This window comes from Corvus kubaryi, unplaced genomic scaffold, assembly GCF_017639235.1.
Source record: "Corvus kubaryi isolate FWS band 111438036 unplaced genomic scaffold, C.kubaryi_AGA036_p1.0 37398, whole genome shotgun sequence".
NCBI lineage: Eukaryota > Metazoa > Chordata > Aves > Passeriformes > Corvidae > Corvus > Corvus kubaryi.
In genome coordinates, this window is record NW_024581137.1 from 42,233,273 (window position 1) to 42,257,831 (window position 24,559).

The 24,559-nt window shown below is 40.2% G+C and overlaps 1 protein-coding gene across 1 annotated transcript in view; it reads left to right on the forward strand.

Annotated features, from left to right (window-relative positions):
• Positions 1-590: 590 nt before the first annotated feature.
• MYO3A (myosin IIIA) overlaps positions 591-24,559 on the forward strand; it is a 114,183-nt gene continuing 90,214 nt past the window's right edge. Inside the window, 3 exon segments of the mRNA XM_042043160.1 lie at positions 591-744; positions 8,735-8,917; positions 13,709-13,843. Of these exon segments, the coding sequence (XP_041899094.1) occupies positions 8,750-8,917; positions 13,709-13,843 (303 nt within the window). The 5' untranslated portion in view covers positions 591-744; positions 8,735-8,749.

Consider the following 24,559-nt stretch of genomic DNA (forward strand, 5'->3'; position numbering starts at 1 on the left):
TCTTTCCAGAGGATGTGTCAGGGATCTTGCAAAGAAAACCTAACCAGCATGATTAAAACCTGGTTCATGTACCACATAGGAGCTGTACTGATAAAATTCATCTATTTCCAAACTTCTGAGTACTTTGTCTTACAGCTCCACTCTGCTATTACGTTATTACACTTACATTGTGCTGCTGCTCTGTAGTCACCTCTCTGCAACAGGTACTAAAGTGAGCTCGGGGTGTGCACCAGATGTGAATTATTTTTAGCGGGCCAGGTAGGTCCATTAGGTTTCCTCAGGGCAGCGCAGCCGTAGGCAGCCCCAAGGCCACGAGCCGCAGCTCTCCCGTGCCAGGCCAGCAGCCTCGCTCGGCGGCCGCCGTGTAATCCCCGCGGGGCGCATCAGGGTGCGGGGGCTGTGACCCAGCTCTGGAGGCGGCCGGCCCGGGATCCCGAGCAGCCGTGGCCGGCCCGGCTGTGGGCTCAGCAGCCGCCGCCGTCCCGCCGGGAGGGAGCCCGGGCCGCCCAGGCGCCCCCGCCGCGCCCTGCCCGGGGCGGGCCGAGCCCCCCCGGCTTTGCCGGCGCCTGCGGGGGATTAGCGGGGCAAAGCGCTCAGCCGCCGCTGACCCCGAGGCGGGACGGCAGCCGGGCCGGGGCCGTCCGCAGCAGAAGGACGGTGAACCCGAGGCACAGTGGCCGGAGGCGGCGCGGCCCCAGCCCCTCGGCGGGGCTGGCTCTGCAGGGACCGGAGGTTTCGCGGCGGGTAATCCCCGGCCGGGAGCAGCGGGCAGGGCAGAAGGGCGAGTCCCGGGGCCGCTGCCGGAGCAGGGGCTCGCGATGGAGCTACGCTGCCAGGCGGCCACGCCTCGCCGAGGGGCTTCGGGGCGGCCCCCGCGCGATGGTGGCCCGGCCCCCAGGGGTGGCGCGGCCGCGGCCCGGCCGGTGCCGTCCGCAGCCCCGGGTCGGGACGGGACGGATGCGCCGGGCAGGGGCGGGGCGGCCTGGGACTGCTCGGAGCCGGGAGCTCCCGGCACCGGGGCATGTGAGGGTTGCCTCTTGCGGTGTCTCATTCTGATGAATCGTGCTTTTTTCTACTTTTTGTTATCCTTTTTTTTTCTCCTCCTTTTTTTTTTTTTTTCCTTGTGAGTGAGTTTCTGGTTAGAAACGCGTGCGGAGTAGTCCGGAGAGATGCCTGGCCCGCGTCGTGCCCGCGGTGAGAGCAGCCGGGCACTGCCCGCCCGAGGGACACGCGGGGCTGCGGCGTGACCGTGGCCTCGGCAGGACACGTGTGGGGTCTTACCGTGCCCAGAGTGCACTCACGCCCCGTGACTTCTTGCCTGCTAATGCTAAGTGCTAGCAAGTTTGCTTGTTGTCTGCAATGCCTTCCTTATCTTGCTATCAAGTTACTATATCGCCTTAATTTCAAGCCCTGACAAAGCTCATTGATACAGCAGCTAAATTAATTTCGAGTTGCCACTTTTCTGCTGTTAGAAGTTCTGAGAAATAGTGAGTGAGTGAGGTCACACCATATTGATTCTTATGGCCTTATAAAGTTTTACTGTGTTAAAATAGGAAAACTAAGTGATGCCTTGGCTTTGAAAAACAACTTATTTGCTAATATATTGATCTAGTGTTTAGTCATTGAAAAATTGTTCTCATCACTTGCAGTGCCTCTCTTCTGGGAGCCACAAAATTAGCTGGATATAACTCAGTTCATGGATTGCTAATGTCGGTTCATTACTTCTGGTGGCACAAAGTCTGAACACAATTTGATAATGAACCGTTCCCCCTTCCGTTATTAATCTTGTTTCATGATTGTAATGCCCCTGCATAAATATTGTCTGTTGGATGACAATTGCCACAAAAATCTTTAGCTATTACTTGTTTTCAAAATATCAGAGCTCTTAGAATTGACTACAGTAATTAAATTTAGCATTTTGTTTCCTTGTTCTTTCCATACCCTCTTCCTTTAACTAAAGGTTGGCTTAAAAAAAGTTGGGGTCCTGTACTGGTATCATGTATAAACTCTGAAGGATTGCAATCTAGTGGGTAGCCTCTATGCATGAGAATAGATTGAATGCTTACAGCCCTCGCTGGTTCTTTAACTTGTTGCTTAAAAAAATCCCCTCCTCTGATGTAGTTTCCTTAGAACCGTAAACCTCAACATGCAGTGTGACTTTGCCTGTTGTGGGGCATGGCAGAGAATGGATGAAAAACCAAGGTGGAACCTAGCACTGAAGTAGATCTCTTGCCCTCTGAAAACATTCAGAGAGTGAGGAGCTGAAGCCTCCCATGAGCAGGGCTGGCCAGTTCAGTCTGCAGCAAGTCAAAATGTCAAGATCAGCTGAATAATAATCAGCAGATGAAATGTCAGTGTGGACACCCAATATGCATTTATCAATAGAAGGAGATCAGGTACTGATACCACACAGTACTGCTTCTCTACTGTGTGTAGAAGTTTTACAAAGGTCAAGGAGTCCAGAGGCATCAGATGTCTCTGAAAGCTGTCTTGCTTTGTTGGGAAAGTTGTCACTGGATAACAGTCACCAAAGAGAAGAAGTGTTTTTAGAAACAGAAGAAGCAGTTACCCAGCCTTTCAAAGAGTAAACACTAAAAGCTGGCCTCAAAATCAGATCAATTTCTTCCTTGAACGGCCCTTAGATTGATGTAAGTACTTTGAATTGTGCCCAGGAAATATGTTGTCTGATACTTGCCTAAATTGATCACCACTCCTTGCCTCCAAATGCTTTACGTAACCATTTATTCCTGCATTTACATTAATTTAGGGTTTGGTTGCTGGGTTCAAGGTTTGCTTGGCAGTGTCATTGCATGGTGCTTGCCCTGTCTGTGCTTCATGAGACAATGTCCAAGTTGCCTGACAGCTTTCAGGTGATGACGTGGCTGACTTGCAGTTTCTTTGGCTGTAGTCTGGAGCTGATACTCATTTTGCCAGTTGTCAAGCTAAAACTCTTTATTTCCAGCATTTAAATAGGATAGAATTAATTTACCTTAACATGTCTGCAATCTGAAGCAGTGTAACTGGCCTTCTGTTGTAGGCAGTGGAAACTGAGCCAGTAGAATCAACAGTGTCTGGAGACTAAGCTGTCTTATGCTAAGATAAATGCTACCCAGCTAACGTGAATCAATTTTTTATTGCTTTGACTGAAATGGAATTAAAGCATCTAGCTTAGGTTCAAATAGGTGTATTCTACACATCAGCTAAGGTGAAGCTCACCTAAATTAATGTCTTGTATCTTTCTTACTTGTGTAAGCACACAACAGCGAAAGACATGAACTCACTGTTAGAGAAGGTTGTTGATTTTTATTCTTTGTCTACCATAGCTGGGACTAAAGAGATTTTTTTTCCCTCTGGAAGGTTTCTTGCAGACGAGAAGGACAATTGAAAGCAATGGGGAATATATAGAGTGGAAAGTAGTAAGCAAACTGATGTGCAGTTGAAGAGGATAATTCATCTAGACATATGGAGAGTACAAAAATAATGTAATTATGCAAATTTGTTGTTGTTTTAGAGTGAAATTATAATGCTAAGTGCATTCAGCTTTTGACAAATGAAGTAAAAAAACCAGCCTGCAAACCTCCAAACACTTGTCTTTAAGTAATGGCCAAACTAGATAATCTGCTCACACTGAGCTTAGATTTGAATATAGTTCCCATTCAAATACAGGTTGCATCACCATTGAAATCAGAGGCTGAATATTCCCCCAGAATTAAACAGGGGTGATATTTGAATTTCCAGAGCAAAACTTGGTCTTTGAATGATGGCTAAGATAAAATACTGCATAAATCATTCATTATAGCTCTAGCTGAGAACCTGAGCTGCAATCCATGCTCTTAGTTGAATAATCGAATTATTTGGACATTTATCCAGAAATTGCTAGGTGCTAGTATAATGAAGGGCATATTGTAGCCTCATGCTTTTTGGCTTGTTTTGAGAATTCCATGTGGCAGCCTTTAACTTTCTTACTAAGTACTTGTCAGTGTGGCATAACTCATGAAATAAGAAGAAATGTGGTTTGGGATTTGATTGTGCCATTCCATTAAGTATTTGAAGGCCCCACTGTGGCTTGTGATCAGTGTCAGACCAAAGAACTTCCAAACGAGATATTGGAAAAAGGCAATAAAGGTGGTGAAAAAGTGAGGTGAGATGGGGTTTTTTATTTTATATAACAAGCTGTCTATTTTTGTTTGTTTTGTTTTTGTTAGTGTGATTACGTTTTCTGGCATCCATTAGGCAAGAGGTTTAAGTTTCACAATCTGAAGGAATGCATTGTGTCATCTCTGGAGAGGTAACAGACCTGACAGGCCATGTGTGCCAGTGTTCTTGGCACCTGACATCTGCCAGTCGTGACATATGGGAAGATACCTGGCACTTGACAGGGCAGGATATGTGCAGGAGCTATCTGGTTAAACATAAGTAATGTTTGCAATGTGAAGGAGAGAGTGATGTGAACAAACAAAACAGAAGACAACCTCAGTAGGCGTGTTTTGAACTGAACCAATGACATCCTGGTTCCAGTTTCCAAGACCAGAAAGTTGTGGTAGCCAGGAGACAAGACAAGATGCTGATGGGAACCTAAAGGCTGGATTCATTGTGTATGTGAATTGCTAATCATGTAGGCTTCCTGTGTGGAGAACGATGAATGACATGAGGCAAGGGGACTCTCATTTTATTAGCTCTTTATGGAGGAAATGGGTATGTTTTCCTCCAAGTGAGATGAAGGTCCATTCAGAAACTATTGGGGGGGAAGGTTTATAGTTTATAAAGAAGTTGCACTTCTTTGAAGAATTAGGTGATATGAAACAGTAGTGAAACTATTGGATTAGCATACAATATTCTGTGTGAAATTCAGGCTCCGTGTGCTTTCAACCCAGCCATCGGAAGCAAAACCTATTGTTTATTCCCACTTGACTGTGTTGTCTCTAATGCTCTGTGGCCTTGACTGCAAAGTCCTCCACAGGGCCATTGGTTTGTGTCTGAAGCTTTGGGTGTGATAAATGTCCTTCACTGAATTGCCTTGGCAGCAAAGAGAGTCCAGAGGAGATATACTATGTTCTTCGGTAGGCTTCCACTTCCCTCTCCAAACTGACTAGATATTGAAAATGATGGAGAATGCAGCCGTCTGCCAGCACAGCTGCTGAACAGGGCATCTCTGGGTATCTCTAATATTTGGCCTGAAGTCTGCTGTATAGGGTGCATATGTTTGATGTGAAGCAAAAAGTCACATAGGAATGACTCATAAGAATTCTCACCCAATTTGTTCATGTAACTGGCACCAAATCCCCCTCTCAGAGAAAAAAACCACCAACCAACCAACCAACCAACAAAACCCCAAACCCTGTTTACTTGGAACTCCAAATGTATTTTTTCCTTGCCTTGAATATCCTGAATTTAATTGCTGTGTCAGTCTGTTTGGCTCTCTCAGACTTACAGGACAATGTACTCTGTGATTTAAACTTTGTTTCATGAGCTCATTAAGAACTTTAACAAACACAACAAAGAGGGGCTCAATCCCCTTTTGCCCAGGTCAGTCTATCATGTGAATTCATTTATTCACCATTCAAGCCATAAGGTTTCATAATTTATAACCTGTAACTCTTAATTTGTGCACCTCCAAGCAAAACCAAAAGAATAAAACCTAGCTGGGGCTAAGAGACTGCTTATCCTTTCTCCTATGTCACGGTGCAAGTGTCCCCTTTATCACACCAAGAAGCAGGAAAACCTCAGCAGTCAGGCTGCTGTTGGATTTGCTTCTAAAGCTTTTTGGGTAAGCTGATATTTTATACCTTCCAGCTTGGAGGTTTGGCCTATACCATTTTCATAAGTGAGCAGATTCTGGGGAAACTGCAACAGGAAAGATAACAGGAGACAGAGATTTGCTGGTGATAATGATGCATAATGCTCATGATGGCCCTTGAGCTCTTTCAGGCCACCAGTCTGCCTACTTGGTGCTCTTTCTTTGACTTACTGGCACTGTGCCCAGCATCCATCAGGCCTCACCAGCAGGTTAGCCAAAATCTGAGCAGAAGCTGGGTCAACTGTCACGCTGAACACACCAGAAGTACTTTAAAAAGGTTCTTTTTTTCCTAGAGGTTCAAGGGTACATTCCCAGCTTAGAGGTTTGGATCAAGTTATAAATTGTGGTGGCTTTTATGTAAATTTTTAATGGTGAAGGGTATGATAAATTATCCAGTTGGTTGGGCATCCAGACACATTCCAGGAACAGTCCAATTTATCAGTGAAATATGAGATTAAATCATTATCAGCTTTCACAACTTCACTGAGATGTAATAAAATATTATCCATCATCCAGAATAGAACACTTGAAATCATTCTATTTAATATATTTTTAATAATAGAAGTGGAAACTAAACAATTTATCTGCAGGGACTTGTTCTTAGACTTGGTGAAAGTGAGGAAACATGGTATTCAGTATGGCTTATTCAAGTTATGATTTTGAAGCTATAAATCAAAACAAAGAATGAGGATGAATAATTCTTTCTGGAATAGCACTCTTAAATTATTGAACTAAGTATGACAGCTCCTGAATGCATATTTGTTAAGTATGTGGTGACTTACTAGATGATGTAGAAGACTAGATGATGTGCAACTGGTGTGACTTTCAGAAGAAAACAAAAGCACAAGGGAATTTCTCTAGCACTTTTTCTCTGGTAGCCAAATAGCACCTGCAGGATCATGTTTCCTTAGCCCTTTAACATTTCTCATTGTACTGGTCTCTGCAGACAAATAAGCAATTGATACTGGGAAGTCAATGAATTTCAGCTTCATTCTGTCAATGTATAGGGAGTTAATGAAGCCTGGGAGGCTGCCTGAAGCACCAGGTTGGAATGTTACTTCTTAGAGTGTTCTACTTCATGTGAAACATCTCTACACCAAGGTGGACCTTTGCTTAGGCATTTATTTGGAGATTGAAGATATCAGAGTTCTCTGCTTGGCTCTGGCACAGTCTAAATATGTGAAGCTGCTCTTTGAGTTCCTGTGTCAGAAGTGCTCCTCTTCGAAAGGGAGGAATTCAATCTTTCTTTCTTCAGCGCTGTGTATCTCCTACTGCCTGGGTCAGAAGCTCCTGTGTTTTCTTGTAATGTGAGACATAGCAGGCTCTAGATTTTGATGGAAAATTACATATTCTGTAGAAAATAGCCTATATGTAGACAGGCTTCAATATGGTTTGGATGCCTCAGTTCTTATGAACGCAACCATTGATACCTTTTTACTTTTTTCCCTCTTAAAAGAAAAATCACTAGTTACAGACTTTAGTATCCAGTAAGATCTTGAACAAATAGTTAGCCTCAATTTTAAAACCTAAAGTTTAAATACAACTTCAAAATTTCTCTGTTATTATTGAAACCCTCAAAGCAAGGGTTTGGGATTATGAATCCTAATCCCTTTATCATCCCAAATTTAGTTATTGTTTTGTGTAATCCCAAATATGAGCAAATTACAAAGCATTTATGAATATGAATATATATGAAGTGATTAAAAAACCCAACAGAATGACTGTATCTGAGCACTACTTTAAAGGCAAAGAAAAAGAAAGTTAAAAAAAAAGTTGTAACTAATTTGTGTTCATTTTTGGGGGAAGAAATGGCTTTCTTTGCCTGAAAGTGGTGAAGTTCCCAAGGCATGGATAAAGACTAGGTATAAGGTAACGAAGAAGTAATACCTTAGGAAAAGACTGCAGTCAGTGTCCTGACTCAGGTGAGTCTACGTGAATCCCATGGGACAGAAGAAAGAAGCAAATTCTGAATCTGGAATGGAAAACTGAGGATTTACTTATTACAGATGTATGTCTCTGGATCTTGATCTTTACTTTGACCTTAACCTGGAATAGTATTAAGGAAGATTCATTGTATCAGGTAAAATTGGGTCATTTCATTCCCACAGTATTTGAAATCAAGAGGTTGGGCCACTACAGGTTGCAGCACCAAGTACACAACAGATGGCTGCAGGTTTCCTGGTGAATTGTATCTGTCACGGACCAGGGCGTTGGTGTTATCTGGTCAGTCAGTAATGGATACAATTCAGTCGCTGTAAAAGGTGTTTCCTTTACAGTATGTAAACCAGTTGTTAAAGGATGTACGTTGGTAAGTGTGTTCCCCGTGACTGAGAGTGCTTGACTGTCAGAAGACCATAGCATTGTGAAAAGATCTGTCACTTTGATCTGCTTGGCCTTTTGAGATCTATGTCATAATTCAAATGCTAAGAGTGGCTTGTAAAAATGATTGTTTGCTGTAAGAGTTTGAATGAACCTAATGCTACTACTTAGGATGTGTTGTGTCAGTTTCTTTCCATTTCTTGCCTGATTCTTGGTAATGGACCTAAATTCTTTGGGATTTTATGAACTTGACTCTCATTCCCCCATCCCCCCAGAGATCCTGGAGTGACAATATATATTCATAGAAGTGCATGGGAAAGCTTCTACTAGCTTCACTCAAACTTGAATTTGGTTCAAATTATCGTTTGAATTTCCCTTCATTTGATATTGTGTTGACTGCACAATATCAAATGAAGGTATGTGCAGTCAACACAGTATCAAATGAAGGGAAATTCAAGTGCAGCAGTTCTTGTTCATTATGCTATCTGTGCAGGCACACTATATGCAAAAACACATTTCTAGTGTTTGAGGCTGGAATGTGTATTTCTCTTCCCATTTGTAGGAAGCAAATTGCTATCAACCATTTGTTGAGTGAACATTGAGATCTCTTTTTCCTAGGAGCCATCATTTGAGATGCTTCCGTTGACTGGAAAAACAATAATATTTGATAGCTTTCCTGATCCTTCAGATACCTGGGAAATAATTGAGACTATTGGCAAAGGAACCTATGGAAAAGTTTTCAAAGTGTTAAATAAGAAAAATGGCAGCAAAGCAGCAGTCAAAATTTTGGATCCTGTTCACGTAAGTTACTTATATTATACCAATACTTGGTTAATTGTGTGTTTATGTAGTCTTTTTTCTCTTAATCTTTGTAGATAGTTTGTATTGGAAGTGACAGTGAAATGAGCTGTTTCAGCCTGCGATGTATCAGGCTAGCTATCAATACATTTTTCTTATCTTAAGTGATCGTGGAAGTGGTTGCTTATGGTGAAAGTCAGAAATACACCTAAACTTTATTACTTTTACCTTGTTATCCCTTGTTTTTCTCTTGTTTTCAGAAGCAGAGATGATTATTTTCCTTTTCAGTACTAGGAGTCCTAGCTTATTTTATTTTTACTGTTGTTTCCTTTCTTTTTTTTTTTAGTTTTTGACATACTAGCCCGTAAGGAAGTTACGTACTTCTAAGTACTTGAGCTATACCTTCAAGCATCTGAGTACATGCTTGTAGCTAAGTTACAAGCTATGAGTGATACTTCAAAAATAAAATAGCATACTTTATTGTTACTGTTTATTCTGTGTTTTCAGAATGTGCCAAAATATGTAGATGTCACAGAGAGATCCATCTTTTGAAATGGAAAATGCAAAGGGATTAGCTCTATGCACAAAGCATTAGGCTACTGGGAGATGGAATTATGAAGTTGTAGAGTATGATTTCATTCTTAATAACTGACATTGGTTAGATGGCAGTATTACTCAAAGAGTAAGGAAGAACACTAGTCTGGTTTGTAAAGGCACACCCCACTGACTTCATTGGTGCTGCACGTGGTTTGAGACTTTACTTGAGAACGAAACGTGGAAAAGCAGCTGTTCCTGTTTCACTGGCCTTTTTGAAAGGCCAGTGCACTCCCAGTATGGGTTTGTGAGGTGTGTGCTTCCATTGCATGACCTCTGGGCAGGAAGGGACGAGCATGTCATGCTGTGTGGACCCTACAGGTCTGGACCTGCACAGCCACACAGGGCTTTTCTACCTCTGCACATCACACATATGGTCCCATGACATGAAAGTCCATGGAACGTGTTGGTGAAAACATAGTGTCTTCCATTATCTTTGCTATGTTTCTTTCTGATCTGCTTTTAATTTCAACTTGCTTTCAAAGCAACAAAAGGGTGCTTATCTCAATTCAATACCACAACCTCTTCCAAAGTAAACATAACTTGCCGAGTGATAAGCATCTTGATGAGTTCAAATGCATTGGAAACTATTTTTGACTCTCTTGCTTTCTGTAAACAAGGTTCTTGTGCTTACAATGAATAGGCACGACTTCCTTCCCATTGGTGTTCATCTAAATGCCTGTTTGGCAGGAAAAGCTTTTGCTTTCCTTTGTTTCACAAGTGTTCAGGAGTGATTCTTAAGTGGCAGCTGGCTATGGCAAGAATTCCTGAAGGAATCGGTGAAACTTTCAATGTTCTGTACACTTTGGAGGTCGCAGAAAAAGATTAAATGATGATGATAGGAAGAGAAAAGAAATAATAAAGCTGATGCTAGAGGAAAAAGAAATAGATTAAATGGGGAAAAGGAATAGACTGTAAAGAAAATGGAAGAAATAGAATGGATAAAGATGGAATATAAGAAATTGAAGACAGGCATATATATAACTGATGAAGACAGGTTCCTTATTTTAATGAAAAAATGGCAGTAGCACAGTCAACATCATACTTCCAACACTTGACTCTTAACTAAATGTTTTATCCTTTTTATTCTAAGAACACTATTCTTCTTTGGCCTCTCCTATTTACAGGTTGTCTGGAGCAGCTGCTGTACCTCCATATTACTGCTGAAATGACAATCCTGTATTGGAAATAGAGTGAAAGCAATAAACAAGTTCTTTTTATTTAAACTGAAAGTATTATTAATGGCTGCAGAGGGAGCCATTGCAATGAAGAAAAAGATACTTTATGTATTTTCTTCTTTACATTTCACAGTTATTTTTCTTTGAAGATCGTTTCAGAATTGTGCCACTTGAGACTAGAAACAAAGCAAAAGAAATGTGGTTTGGTTTAACTGCTATTTTGAAATTAAACTGGGAACCTACATTATCATGGGTGGTATAAAACTGAAATAAGCATTTAATGTTTAATGCTTATAGCACAGATTCTTTTTGCTGAATAACAGCTCAGCTTTTTGAAACTGAAACAGGAAAGCAAAGGTGTTGAAATGAGAACATATGAAGATGGAACTGAGAAGGCTTAATCTTGTCCTCAGGACTATAAGTAAATACCATTGTACTTTAGAACTCTTAGCCAAATTATTCTATATATAGGATAAAAATATTCGGTCTGCCATTTCTAATACAGTTCTTTTGTGAAGGTAATTATGCTAAATTCAACCAAATATTTCAAGGTTTTTTTTCCTTCATAAAATACTGAGAAAGATTTTTTTTTTTGTAGGCACAGAATGAATATTCTATTCATTTAATTTCTCCTTATAATTGTAAAAATCTCATAAAATCTGAGTATCCCTCAGGAGACAGAAGCCTCTATTAGTTCACAGTAGAACAGTGGGCTAATTCTCTTCCAATTTCCCCAAGGCAGTCAGAACTATTGTATGCTTTGTTTTTAATTTCTTGGCTTTTGACTGTATTTTTTTTCCTTTCTTTTATTTTTGCCAGATGCATTTTCTGTCTTCATCCCTGCTTCCACTCTTTCTCTTTCCTTTCTCTGCCACCTTTAGTATTTTGGCTCTTTCTTCCTCCCTTGTATTTTTCTTCTGTATTCTGTATTTTGCTTATAGGAAAATTACCTTAAAGTGAGTTCCTCCTTTTTTAGAAAGAGGAAAATTCCTGCTGTTTTTCAGTTGTTCCAATAACAAGATCTCTAAAATCCTTCCTTGCGAGAAGACTTATCCTGGTAATCTTAATATGAAAGTTTAATGGCCTGATCCATGAAGATACCAGTGACAGAGGAAGTTCTTGGAGACCAGTCAAGCTGGTCTCAAGACAAAAGGCTTGTGTGAGGAACTTGAATTGGAGAGACCTGTATAAGAAACAAGTGAGCAAGGTCCTCTTGGGGCAGATGTGTTGAACAGAATGAGAAGGATCATCCTTCATTGGGAATGCAAAGCATCCCCTTTCTCTGCCATGGTCACTTCTATTTGGCTGTGCTGAGACAGGTTTTTGGCACTGAGTAGATGCTTTTCACTGATACGAAATCCGTTCATATGTATAGTGGAGCTCCTTCTTCTAGAATGGATTTTTCACTTCTTTTTGTGTAGTTGTAAATAGCAAATTGTATTAAAAAATGTTTTAAATCTGAAACAAGTTTGTTAACTTTTTTTTTGAGATCTAAATGAGGGGGAAATGGCTGCAGGTTTTTTGCCTTTATCTGTTGACAGGAGGGATTGAATATTTTGTCAGTGTGACTCAAATGCAGTGTAATCATCATCCCTCAATAAGCAATTCCAGTGCACAGATGGGAAGGGTTTACAGAGTCATCCAATGCCTGCTAAAGCCTGCCAATGCCTGTGTCCATGTTTGGTCTGAAGGGATTTGTACAGCTCCCAGTGCATGTGTTAGCAAAACTGGTCCTCATACCTCACCTCCAAATGGGTTTCCCTCACTGTCTAAGAAACCCAAGGTTTGTAACGAGAGTCTGACAAAAAGCCATGATTATTATAGTTCAGTAGCAGAACCCAGAGAGATCATGGATGTCACCAGCTTCTATGACAATAGAAAATGACAAAAATTCCCAGATAATTCTAGAAAGTGGGATGGCAAATGAATAAGATGTGGCTGCAGTCATACTTCTTCATGGACAGAGAGGTAGAGAGGTAGTTCCAATTGCACCATTTCTAGCTGGGGTTTCCATTAAGACTAAAGCAGGAACGTGATTTCCCAAGGCATCTGCATATCTACCTGCTTGTGGATTGCACTGGCTTTGCCTTGAAATCACAGAATGGTTAAGGTTGGAAGGGACCGATGGTGGGGTCATATGATCCAACCTCCCTGCTCAAGCAGGGTCTTTCTAGAACATATGGCACAGGACGTATCTGGAGAGTTCTTGAATCTCTCCAGAGAGGGACACTCCACAACCTCTCTGGGCAACCTGTTCCAGTGTTCTGTCACCCATGCAGTAAAGATTTTCTTCCTCATATTCAGGTGGAACTTACTGTGCATGGGTTTTTGCCCATTGCCTCTCATCTTATTGCTTGGCACCACTGAGAAGTGCCTGGATCCATATTCTTGACACCCTCCCTTCAGATGCTTCTGGATACTGTTGAGGTCCCCTCTCAGTTGTCTCTTCTCAAGACCCAGCTCCCTCAGCCTTTCCTCGTAAGAGAAATGCTCCAATCCCTTAATCATCTTCATAGCTCTCCTCTGGACCTGCTTCAGGAACTCCATGCCTCGCTTGTGCTGAGGAGCCCAGAACTGGACACAGAGCTCCAGATGTGCCTCACCAGGGCTGAGTAGAGAGGCAGGATCACCTCCCTCAACATGTTGGCAGTGCTTTTCCTAATGCATCCCAGGGTACCATTGGCCTTCTTGGATTCCAGGCCACACTGATGGCTCATGGACTGCTTTTTGTCCTCCAGGACCCTTGCTCCTTCCCCAGTGTCCTGAGGGCTGCTCTTTCATATCCCATGTGTTCATTAGTTGAAATTTATAAGGACAAAATAAAATTTTAAAAAATAACTGTTTTGTATTCACTAAACAGAACCAGGCTTTGTAGCTCTCTAAATGGTATATTCATGTTCTATTTGTTTTTTTCTTTTCAAACTATATTTGAATTGACAGAAAATACTTTGTGGGTTTTTTTTTTTAATGGCTATCATTATTTATTTATTAACTGCTATGTATTTATCATTTGTGACACTAGGATATTGATGAAGAAATTGAAGCTGAGTACAACATTTTGAAAGCTCTCTCTGATCATCCAAATGTAGTCAAATTCTACGGCATGTACTATAAGAAAGATGTGAAAAATGGAGACCAGCTTTGGCTAGTTCTTGAGGTAAATAATACAGAAAAATAGGAGGTTTATTCCAGTTGGTATTCCATTGATGGGTATAAACTCAATGAACAAGATGCAAGTCATTTGTTTAATGGTTTTGTTTGCATGCAAAATGATAAGTGCTGTTGTTTAGTCTTTTTAGTGTTCTGATTAAATTGTCTGCTCTGAGTTCAGCATTCTTATCTTGATATTACACTGATAATCCTGTGCCTTCAGAATTAGGATATAAATTCTAATAAACTCATAGGATTTGCTACCTAAAATCTTTCTTTGGTGAAAGGCTTGCCATGAGAATCTTCTTGTAGTAGCAGTTCCTTAAATATGACTAACATATGACATAGCAGTTAAAGAACACAGTATGGTGATTTTTTTCCAAATGAAATTATAGAAATTATTTAACTGAATTCTTTTTTTTTTCTGTGGAAGGTAAATGCACAAATAGATAAATAAGCCAATAAGAGGAGCTACTGCCCAAATGCTGTTGAAAGCAGTAGGATTTCCTCAAATTAAGTTCAGAGCAATGTGCGTTTGTCTTAAGTTTTGAGTAATCTGTGAGCAAAGAGCTTAATCATTACAGTTTTCATAGATTCGCAAGCTATTCTGTAAAAACTTCCTCTTTTATCCAGAGGAAAATGAAGAATATCTCTGACAGGAATAGTGTGCTTTTCCTAAGAATCAGGAGTTTTGCTGTCATTTGATCAGGGTTTGATAAGATTGAGATTGAAAAATTGGCTGTATTTTATGATTTTTCATCTAAGCAAATACAAATCTCCTACCAAATATCCCAATGATACAATGGTATCTAATCCCGGAAACAAGCCACCAGTAATGTATAAGTTCTAAAAAAATCTATTCCAAATTTTTATGTGTTCCCTTGGAAGATGTTTTTAAGAATTGTTTGCATTGAAAATCATAACAAATTATTAGGTTAGACTGACATCAAAAGGTATCAGGTCTTTGTGAAGTGAGCATCTTGGAAAATCCAGCTTCCATTGTATCTGCTGAGCATTTGAAACTCCCATCTGTGAAACTTCTGGCCTATACAGGATGGGTGCCAAACAGCCAGGCTGAAACAGACTGGGAGGAAACAGTCAAGTGTTTATATTTTAGCTTTTATATTTCACATGAAGTGATGTTCTTTATGTGAAAAACAGGAGTCTACATGTGGAGTATGTTTTATATTTACTCTTTTCATGCCAAGCTATACACGTGCAAGTGTTAGTATGGAGTGTGTGGAACAGTATTGGATGCTTCCTGTCACTGCACGTGTAGATCCATGAATGCAATGGATTTCAGCTGGTATGTGTAGATATGCATAAGTAGGAAAATAAATTTCACTAATGACTTTGGTGAAGCTTTCCTGTTAATAATAGTGTATGTGAAAGAAAACTGTCATAAAACAGATTTCTCTGTTCAAGTGGCACCTTCTTTTCAGCTTGTGTGCAGCTTTACAGGGCCATTGCAGTTTGCTTTTCACAGCAGCTATTAAGGTGTCCTGCATTTTATCAGAATGAATATCTTTTCATCATCTCCATTTTGTGCTCTTTGATTGGATCCATGGGCAGGACGATTTGGAGGGAAAGTTTCTCAAATTCCACTAGGAATGGGTTGTGATAGATGGCAAAACTCAGCATTTAATAGTGCATTTAGAGCCACCACTGCTGTTTACCAACAAAGTTATTCACTGGAGTGTTTGAATCCATATATTTAGATGTTTGGGTTTGGGGTTTTTTTCCTAGAGGAAAGAATCTTCAGCTTTTTAAGACATGTCCCATGCAATGTATTTTTAAGAAAACCACCTATGGGAATGAAAGTGAAACAAGAAAACATCTGTACAGAGTAACAGTACTCTTGACTTTCAGTTCTGAAATACCTTTCTCTCTGTAGACTGCACTCAGATAAGCTGAACATCTGCTCCTCTTTGGATGTTGTTCTAATCACATTTATAATACAGAACGTTGCTGGAGGGAGGATTCCTGCCAGGTGCATTAAGCTTTGCCGTGTGTGTCCAGAGACACAGGCAGACTCTGTCCTACTGAGTCTGTTTTGGAAAGAAATCCCATACGTGGGATGAATCGGCTTAGCAGTTTGATGTCAGCAGACAGCAGCATGATGACGCAGCTGAGGCAGAGTGTGCTGTAGCCTATTTCTTTCTGCTCTCGATGTTAGTTGAGAACACAAAATATCTGAGATAGTTGGAGATCATTTGATGGAAGATGGAGCAGACAGGAATCATATCAGGCCCTAAAGGTGAGCATGTAGGTCAGGGACAGGTGGGGACAGCAAATGGCACAGGCCTTGCCTGGTGCAAAGAACAACCTAGGCTAGAAAGAGTGAAGGCTGAAAAGCCACAACAAGGTAAGTGGTAGTTATTACACAGCTTTTATTTGCTGCTGTAAACCAGAGGCTGGAATCATAATGTGACATATTTCTATAGTTCATTTCCTAGAGAGATCAGGTAGAACTTCAAGAAGCATCTTGGTCCATTTTCAAAAGATGCAAAGTTACGCATGCCATATTTGAGATGAATTTGGGTTTGTGAGTCACACAAGTAAGCTAGTGTATTTTATGGTCCTCAATATATTTTTTAAGAAATAGAGGGAACTTGCATTATTTTTAAAGTTAAAAAAACTTATTTAATGAGTTAAAACTTATCTTGGTAGGGGAAAAATTTTGGAAGGAATGACTTTCCACCCAAAAATACAGTTTTGTAATATCAAGGCGTATTTTAGAAACCTCTTGTTCTGGTCAGGTAGAGGGAATTGCCAAGAAGTGTTACAGAAATACATCCTTTTCACTCTGCTGAATGTCAAGAAGACTGACAAAATACTCTTTTTAGGTGTTTTTTTTTCCCCCAAAGTGTGTATGTGAACATTTCAAAAACATTTGCAATGTCCTGCTGAGTTAGACCAATGGTCCATGTGCCTCAACTTTCTGTGTACTGCGGTGGCACTAGAAGATGCTATTTAGGAAGAGTCTGTTGTCCAGTTTTTGCAGTCCATTTCCCTCATGCTTTCCAGCAACCATGATTGCTGTATTACAGATGTCCCAGACTATTCCATTTAGTATCCATTGATGGACACACTAAACCTGATGATGATACAGGCATACTGTACAGTCTCCCCTTATGAGCATACAAGTTGAATTTTTGCATCACTATTATATGCTGATTTCTATTTCTATAATATTCCACATAGTAGAATATAATGTTTTCAACATTATGAAAATATTTCTAAATCTAATTATATTTCAGTGTGAAGAAATTTAGACTCCTGCTCATTTGAGAAGGAGGAATATGTTACAGTTTCCAGTGGATTCCAGGCTCTATTTTCTGACCAGCTCTGTTGTTAAAAAGTACCTGCTGAGTAGTTGGTGCAATCTGTACAGATGCTGGTTGTGCAAAGTCCAAACTGAGTGGATCTGATTCACCTTTGTTCTCATGTAGAACCTTTACTTGATGTAGTGTAATCTTCACCAGAGAAATCTTGTGGGAGTGTAGAGTAGCTTGTGCTTGGAATCTGCTTCTCTGAAGAGGTGTCATTTTAGCCTTTCCCTTTCCCTCAACCTTTTAACATGGGAAAAATAATTAAATAAATTGATAATTTGTATAATTCTGGATTTTTTCAGGCAAACTGGTATACTTTGAGTTTCATCTTCTGGATGTTTCTTGATGTTAATTGAACATGCTAACCAGACACTGGTAACTCAAAAGAATTACAGAAATATTGTCATGATGGATTCAGTTGGCAGCTATGTTTGGTGATTTAAAATTTGCCTGAAGTGATTCAGATTTTTTACTTACCTTTGATCATTTAAAGTTAATATTAAGAGGAAAAAAATTGAATGTACAAATATCTAAATTCTCTTTTTAAGTCCTTGGAATGCTTCTATTTGTGATTTTTTTTCAGAAAGAGGAAAAAAATCTTAAACCCAGTAAATAGAAGCTCTCAGAAGCTTGAATTAAACTAGAATACAGGAAACTAGTGCATCAGTTCACCTGCTACTCCTTCTGCAAACATAGACAAAGTAGAAACCCGTGGTTAATCAGAGGAGGGACATTGTAACAATTGTAAAGGTAGCACCATACAGAAAAAAGGAATAAAATGCTGGTATATCAAACTGCCAGCCTGCTCTAGCAGGGTTATGTCGGTCCATTACCACTAGTTTATTTCCAGTGACTTGCCAAAATGCTTGTAACAGGGTAAGAGCTGAGAGAGAACCTGTGAACAGACTGTGCTGTGTTACGGGCACAGAGTAGCCCACCAGTGCAGTTCTTGCCCAGTTACCAATCACAAGGTCAGTTGCCTTTGTCTGGTGAGGTGTTTAAATATAATGAGAATGTAAGAAGCTGAGATCCCCTTATAAAAATCCTTTCAGGTTTTGTGGAGATCCTTTAGAAGAGCTACGATTGTTGAATTTGCCTAGAGATGGAGAGCCCTGCACAATGTGTAGAGTATCAATTTTTCACTCCTTTCCTGTCCTAAAACTGACTTCCTAGCAGAGAGCTTTCATCAAAGGTATAAACCAGATGGAACAAATGGCTTTGGGAAAGGAGAACTGAATGGATAACAGAAGTCAGTTGTGATCTCAATCAGCAGCAGGCATTTGTGTCAGCATTGTAGTACAGCAGAGTTATTAAGGAGGATTTGAAGGAGGATGGTGCTATGATTTTCTGTTTTGCTTTAGTTGCTCTTTAAAAGCAGAAAGGAAAACATGTTACGCCAGCAGATAGCCAGCAATGGATGCCAGCACTGTGAGCTGATCAAGGATAGAAGTAGATCTCTTGCTGCATAAGAAATGGTATTAGAACTGCTGTGGGGTTTGACAGTAAAAGCATCCAGCTCATGTTTGATGTGACTGAGAAAGGGCAGCCAGCATGAGGGTTCAAAGGAATAATGGCATGGTTGGAGATGGCTGGTTAGGGATAAGTACTCATTAAAGCCAAGAGAAGAAGGTGTTGCAGTAACTCCTAGGTAAAATTAAGAATGCTGAACAATACATGTACATTGCTGTCTCTGTCCTGGAGTGAGTCTGCTGTGCTGTTGCACTGTTGTATCTGCCCTTTGGAGAGAGAAATTTAGCACATCGGATGCTTCCAGATGTTTGCAAATCTAACTGTGGTCATAAAGAGAGCCTTAGAGTTCATGGAATATTTATAAACTTTCCTCACAGTTTCATAAATGAACAGTGACAGCACAATTTACATGTGTGTCAGAGAAAAACAAGTATAATTAATGCCCAAGTTTTGTGTGGTTAAAAGTCTTGGATCCTTCACTGACCTACTATATGTGAAAGATTTTCTGATCATGTTGCCTTTTAAACATTGCATGTAATTGCATTTCGTTGCATCAAACTCACTGAAGTGCATCCTTCTTATTTAAACAACAACAACAACAACAACAAATCATCTGCTTTGTTATATAATGTCCTATCTATGGAATATATTCATGTAAAGAAATAACAGTCTCAGCAAGTCCAGCTGCTGAGAGGATGGGAGGTTTTTTTTCCTGCTGCGGAGCTGAGGTGTTAATATTGCAATTCTAGGTTGCTGTGTGGTTTCTACAAAAGAGAGCAACAACTGTCCAAAGATCCAGTTATTGGTATTTTTCTTAAAAAAAAAAAAGACTAAAATATTTCACTGCTGTTTTGTACCTTAACTTGAATGAGACTTCAGCTGTTTGAGAGCTGGAAGTCTGGGTGATGTAAAATGTGAAGAAAGACAAGAAATTATTAAAAAAAACCCACCAAAACCCCACTCCCCACCCTCCCCAAAAAACCCTAATGAACCAAAACAAACCCAAACCAACCGCAACAGATTCTTTGACTTTTACAATCATCTCAATTTTTGCAGTAGATGACAATATATTTACTCATTTACTTTTGACTCATTAATTTTGCTTTTCTAAGCTATATAGGGAGACTGATAACTTCTGTGTGCTAGGTAAATAGATCAATATTTTTTTTAATCTGTTTGTCTAGATAATCTTCCTAGACCGGGCTTGTGATGCTTTTACCTCATTCCCATATCCCAGTCTAAAAGGGCAAGGAGTCCTGTACCATGTATGGAGCAGGGGATGGATATGGTTCTGGCAGGGAGAGTGTGCTGTCACTCCCGCATGGCCAACACAACAAGACTCTTCACAAGCCACTGCTCCTTTTCCAGGCACAGGCTACCTCTTCAGGGGGCTGTTTATGCCCAGGCACAAAAAAGTGAAGCTCAGAGCAGGATGAGTAGTTCTGCCCTTCTCTCTTGCTGAGATTTCCAGCGCTGTGGAAGAGTCCTGGTGGCTGGCAGCAAAGCATTTTCTCTCCATTAGCTTGATATTTTTCCTTTCTCAGCTAATGGTGGTGTCACTCTTCATGGCACCTCTCTGTGCATGGAGGAGGGAGAGAGGAGTGGCTGTCAGTGTTTTAAAGCAGCTAATTCTTGTTCTAGATGTGCAAACATGTTTGGCTGAAAATATCTGCAGCTTCAGTTTCTGTGGCCTGCAAGGAAAGCACAGAGCTTGGGAAGTCACTGGTCATGCAAAAGTTCAGCAGACAAATTCATGTTATTGAAGCTGCTGGGACTTCAGTTGTTGAAAGCCATTTGACTGAAGATTTTGTCTTTAAAAAATAATACAATTGTAATGAATCAAGAAGCATTTGGGCAACACTCTCAGACAGATGGTATTAGTCTTGGGGTTGTCCTGTGCAGGGCCAGGAGTTGGTCTTAGTGATCCTTGTGGGTCCCTTCCAACTCAGAATATTCTATGGTTCTATAAGGAATGGGTAGAAGTATGGAAACTGGAGTTGTTTTTATTGCTGTGACAGTTTTAGCATGGGTGGGAAAATCCAAATTCAGTCACGATTCTTTCTGTGAGGCCTCTCTGAGTAATGAGCACTGGCTGGAGTGAGCCCCACTGGAATTTTTGGGAGTGCCTTGAAGCAAGACCCAACAGTCTCATTTTGGCTTTCAAAAAGATGAGCTAAACTAGAGACATCACTCTACCAGTTACTTCTCTTTTGCATGAAGTAGAGGACCTTGTGATATGGACAGTTTAATAATTTCTTTAGGATTTTCCTTTGGCATGCTTACAGTATGCTTTTGTTAGATACAGGAGTTACTATATGCAGATGTGTTTCCATCTAAGGGAATAAAGGCAAGTTTATGGAGTTTAAAAAAAGCTTTCAATGGAAGTTGTTCTGTTTAATGGAATATATAATAACAGTTATAATAAGAAAGCAGATATACAACTTTTTTTGCTATGTGGTATTTGCTGTAAAACAGTAATGTTTCAGGAAATTAGCATAGTGGAAAATAACAAGTCCATTTATGTTTTATAAAAGGCTGGGTGAGGGGAAGGAAGCTGTCATTTGCTTAAATATTATTAGCTATTTTCAAATGGCATATTTGAAGAAAAATTAAACAATTGAAAATTGCTTTTTCATATTTCTTAACACAGGTCATTTTTCAGTAATGTCTTTTGTTATAATTGCTCTATTCAGACCAACACTGAATGTTTTGATCCATTACATGCCTGAATTGGGCTTGATTTCATCATTTCTAATGTGTCCCTCTTTGCTTCCCAATTATAGCAATTTTTCACTCCTGAATCATTTCCTATTTTCTCAAGACCAAAGGTGTGTGGCTACAACTATTATTTGATGCTTCAAACTTTTACTAAACACTCATAATTTCTCTGCATAATGTATATTTCATATTACATTGGGGTTTGCACAGTTTGCATCTTTTAAACAACTGGTTATGGTTCACCTTGCTGGAGAATACTCACATGCAAAAACCCGGTTCTCAGTAACTTAACAATTCTTGCCATCATGCAGTAAAGCAGAAGCCCAGAAAAAATAGTTTTACCAAACCACTGTGTAATTTAATGGCATATGAATAATACGCCTCTCACATTCTAATATTTAACATCACTTTGCTTTCTGTACATTTAATTTTTGATCACAGTTTTACCAACTGTGAGGTAATTGAAAAGCAAAATAAAGCAAAACACTAAACCCCACCTTTGTGTAGGCTTTTTTTAGATCCCAGATAACCAGACCTCCTTTATCTGTAACGGGGAATAGCATCAGTCATTGTAAGAATGCTTGTGCTAAGACCTTTTTGCTCTTTGCTGGAGGGTTTGCTCTCTGACACCTATCACGTGTGATAGGCAATGCAGTTTTGCTGGTTTTGTGCTCAGTTTACATGTTGGGCTTCTTTATAAAGGAAGTGACTGAAGTCACTCCAGTGGTAGGGAGAGGGGTCTACTCCTCATTCTTTTTTGGGCAGAGGGGGCTGAAAGCTGCAAACTATAGGAGAAGAGTACTCAAGGAACAAGGAGCCAGGAGGTACAGAAACAAGATAGTCATGTGTCAGTGGTGATGAAAAGTTCCCTGGACTCCAGAAATAATGTCAGCATTTGTTGCAATTCAAAAAGCTGCTGACTTTGCCAAAATCAAATCCAGGAAGCAGGGAACTGCCTTGCACACACACAGGGAACAGGGAGAGATTGCTTTACAAAGCCTTTTAATTTCAATTCTGTCTGCTCTAGTCTCTCGGAGTTAATCATTCCAGTAGTTCATTAAAATAAGAAAAAAAGGAGAAGAAAAAATGACTTTTGAGTTTAGCATCATTTTGTTCTTATAGAATCATCTTTAAGAAAGTCCTTCAGACCTTAGTAGGGTCCTGTGACAGTTACAGAGTCCTGCAGCTCCTTTCATGTCCTGCGTACTCCCAGGAGGACACCAATTGCCTTGAGGATGAGTGGGTTTCAGCTTCACTCCTTTTGTAAAAGCAGTCTTCTGACAAGCCCCATTGTTTGGATCTGTGCTTCCCTGGCTGTGCTTTCAAACGCAATAGGGAAGATTTCTATTGCAGTAATTTAAATTACAGTGAATTAGACTAAATTACTGTCTTCATGTAGAAATACACAAATGAAATGGATTATGAGCAGTGTGGACATGGCAGTACTTGGACCTACTGTCTGAACCCTGAATCATATAGAAATGATGCTACAAAAAAGGAAGGTGCTAGGAAATGTTTCTTAACTGGTGAAGAGTGAACAAAAGTAAGGCAGTTCTGAGCAGGCAATAAAACCTGTGAAGTGCTTGCTGTTACCACAGGCTGCCCTCTTTGCTTAGGAGAGTCTTTGTGTTTTCTAGAGCCTCAGCTAAGGTTTGCAGCAGTCAGTAGAAATACTTCTGTCATTATGGATGCCAAGTTAATCACTCTTTTTTTCTCCCTAGCCAAGGGAATGGTTTTGTCCTCTAAATGTTGTTTCTACCACTGGTCCTTGTGTATGATAAAATGATGAATTGCACTAAGTTTGCTCTATCAAAATATTCTGTCTTGGTAAGCTCCCTCTTGTATTTGCTAAGGAAGTCCTGGCTCTTTACTGACCAGTGCCTCTCAGTTTTGTGGTTAGGTTAGCTCTGATTTTGCAAAATGACCCTTACATTTATTTGATTATTAAAAAAAACCAGCTGTGCTATGGTGTTGCCAGGCCATGAAGCTATAGTTGAAGCTCCTTTAGAATTTCTGTTTTAAATATGTTTTCACCCCAGTTGCTTTGCAGAGCGCATTTGTAATCATAGCTTGGTACCACTTCAGCTGTATAATCTTTTGAGAGGATATGGACAGGTGATACATTGATTTCTTCATTAGCACCTTGATGGGGATGTAAACGTATTATAAAGAATGTGAATTATGGGATGTAAGTTTGTGTCAGGATGAGCTAGAAGGAGAATTGAGCTGAGGTCTGTCATGTAAACCTTTTTCACAACAGTGTCACCTCACCTACTTGCTTTTTTTCATGATATTACAAATGTTTTAGAACAGAAAAATCCTTCCTTTGGGGAGTAGGGTTTTTTTCCTGTTTATGTGAAACCTGCTTGGCTTCATTCCATTATGCTGAGTTTGAACAAAGAAATTTAGGCAATAATTGCATCATTGTGGCTTTTCCATTTTAGCCATGATGTGAAGATATCTATGGTCTGACTGAGAAATATAAGAGTTTGTGAAGGCCAGCATTGCATAAGATGAAACAGGCAAACTGTTCCTCTGGCTGGCTGTCTTGTCAGTGCATGTGCATGGCAAAGAAAATGAGAAGTTAAAAGCCAAACTGAAAGGAAAGAAATCAGAAGCAACACACAAACACCCGTGAGGCTGTGACTAACACAGCCCTGGAGGTGATAGATGATATAAGAGAGCAAAATCGTAAATACCACATGGTTTTTGATCACTGAAGCAAAATAACTCAGGAAAGATGCCTGTTTCAGTGATAAGTTTTGTTCACACTAAATTGAAAGCAATCAACTTTATCTAAAAGCATAGAGAAACCATTGCTGTGGTTTCTTTTGGGTTGGGTTATGGGTTTGGGTTGTCTTGTCCAGTCGTTAGGAAAAATAGGAGCTACAGTGCATATCTTTCTTCCATTTGAGGTGAAATTAAAACTGTGCTACACAGACAGGAGCTGTGTACTGAACCACCTGGCCCATTCAGAAAACAGATTTAGTTCCCTGTAAGTTTTCACAAGAACCTTCAAGTATGGGTGGTATGTGTTAGGTGCTGTCAGTGGAATGTGCTCTTTGGCAGTAATAATTATGAAAACGTGTCACACTGTAGGCAGAGAATAGGAGTTATCTGGTCACAGGTGACCCTGTGAGATGGACAGTCCATGGAGTTCTTTCTTGGAGACAGAAGGCAAAGACAGTGACTCTGGAAACGGC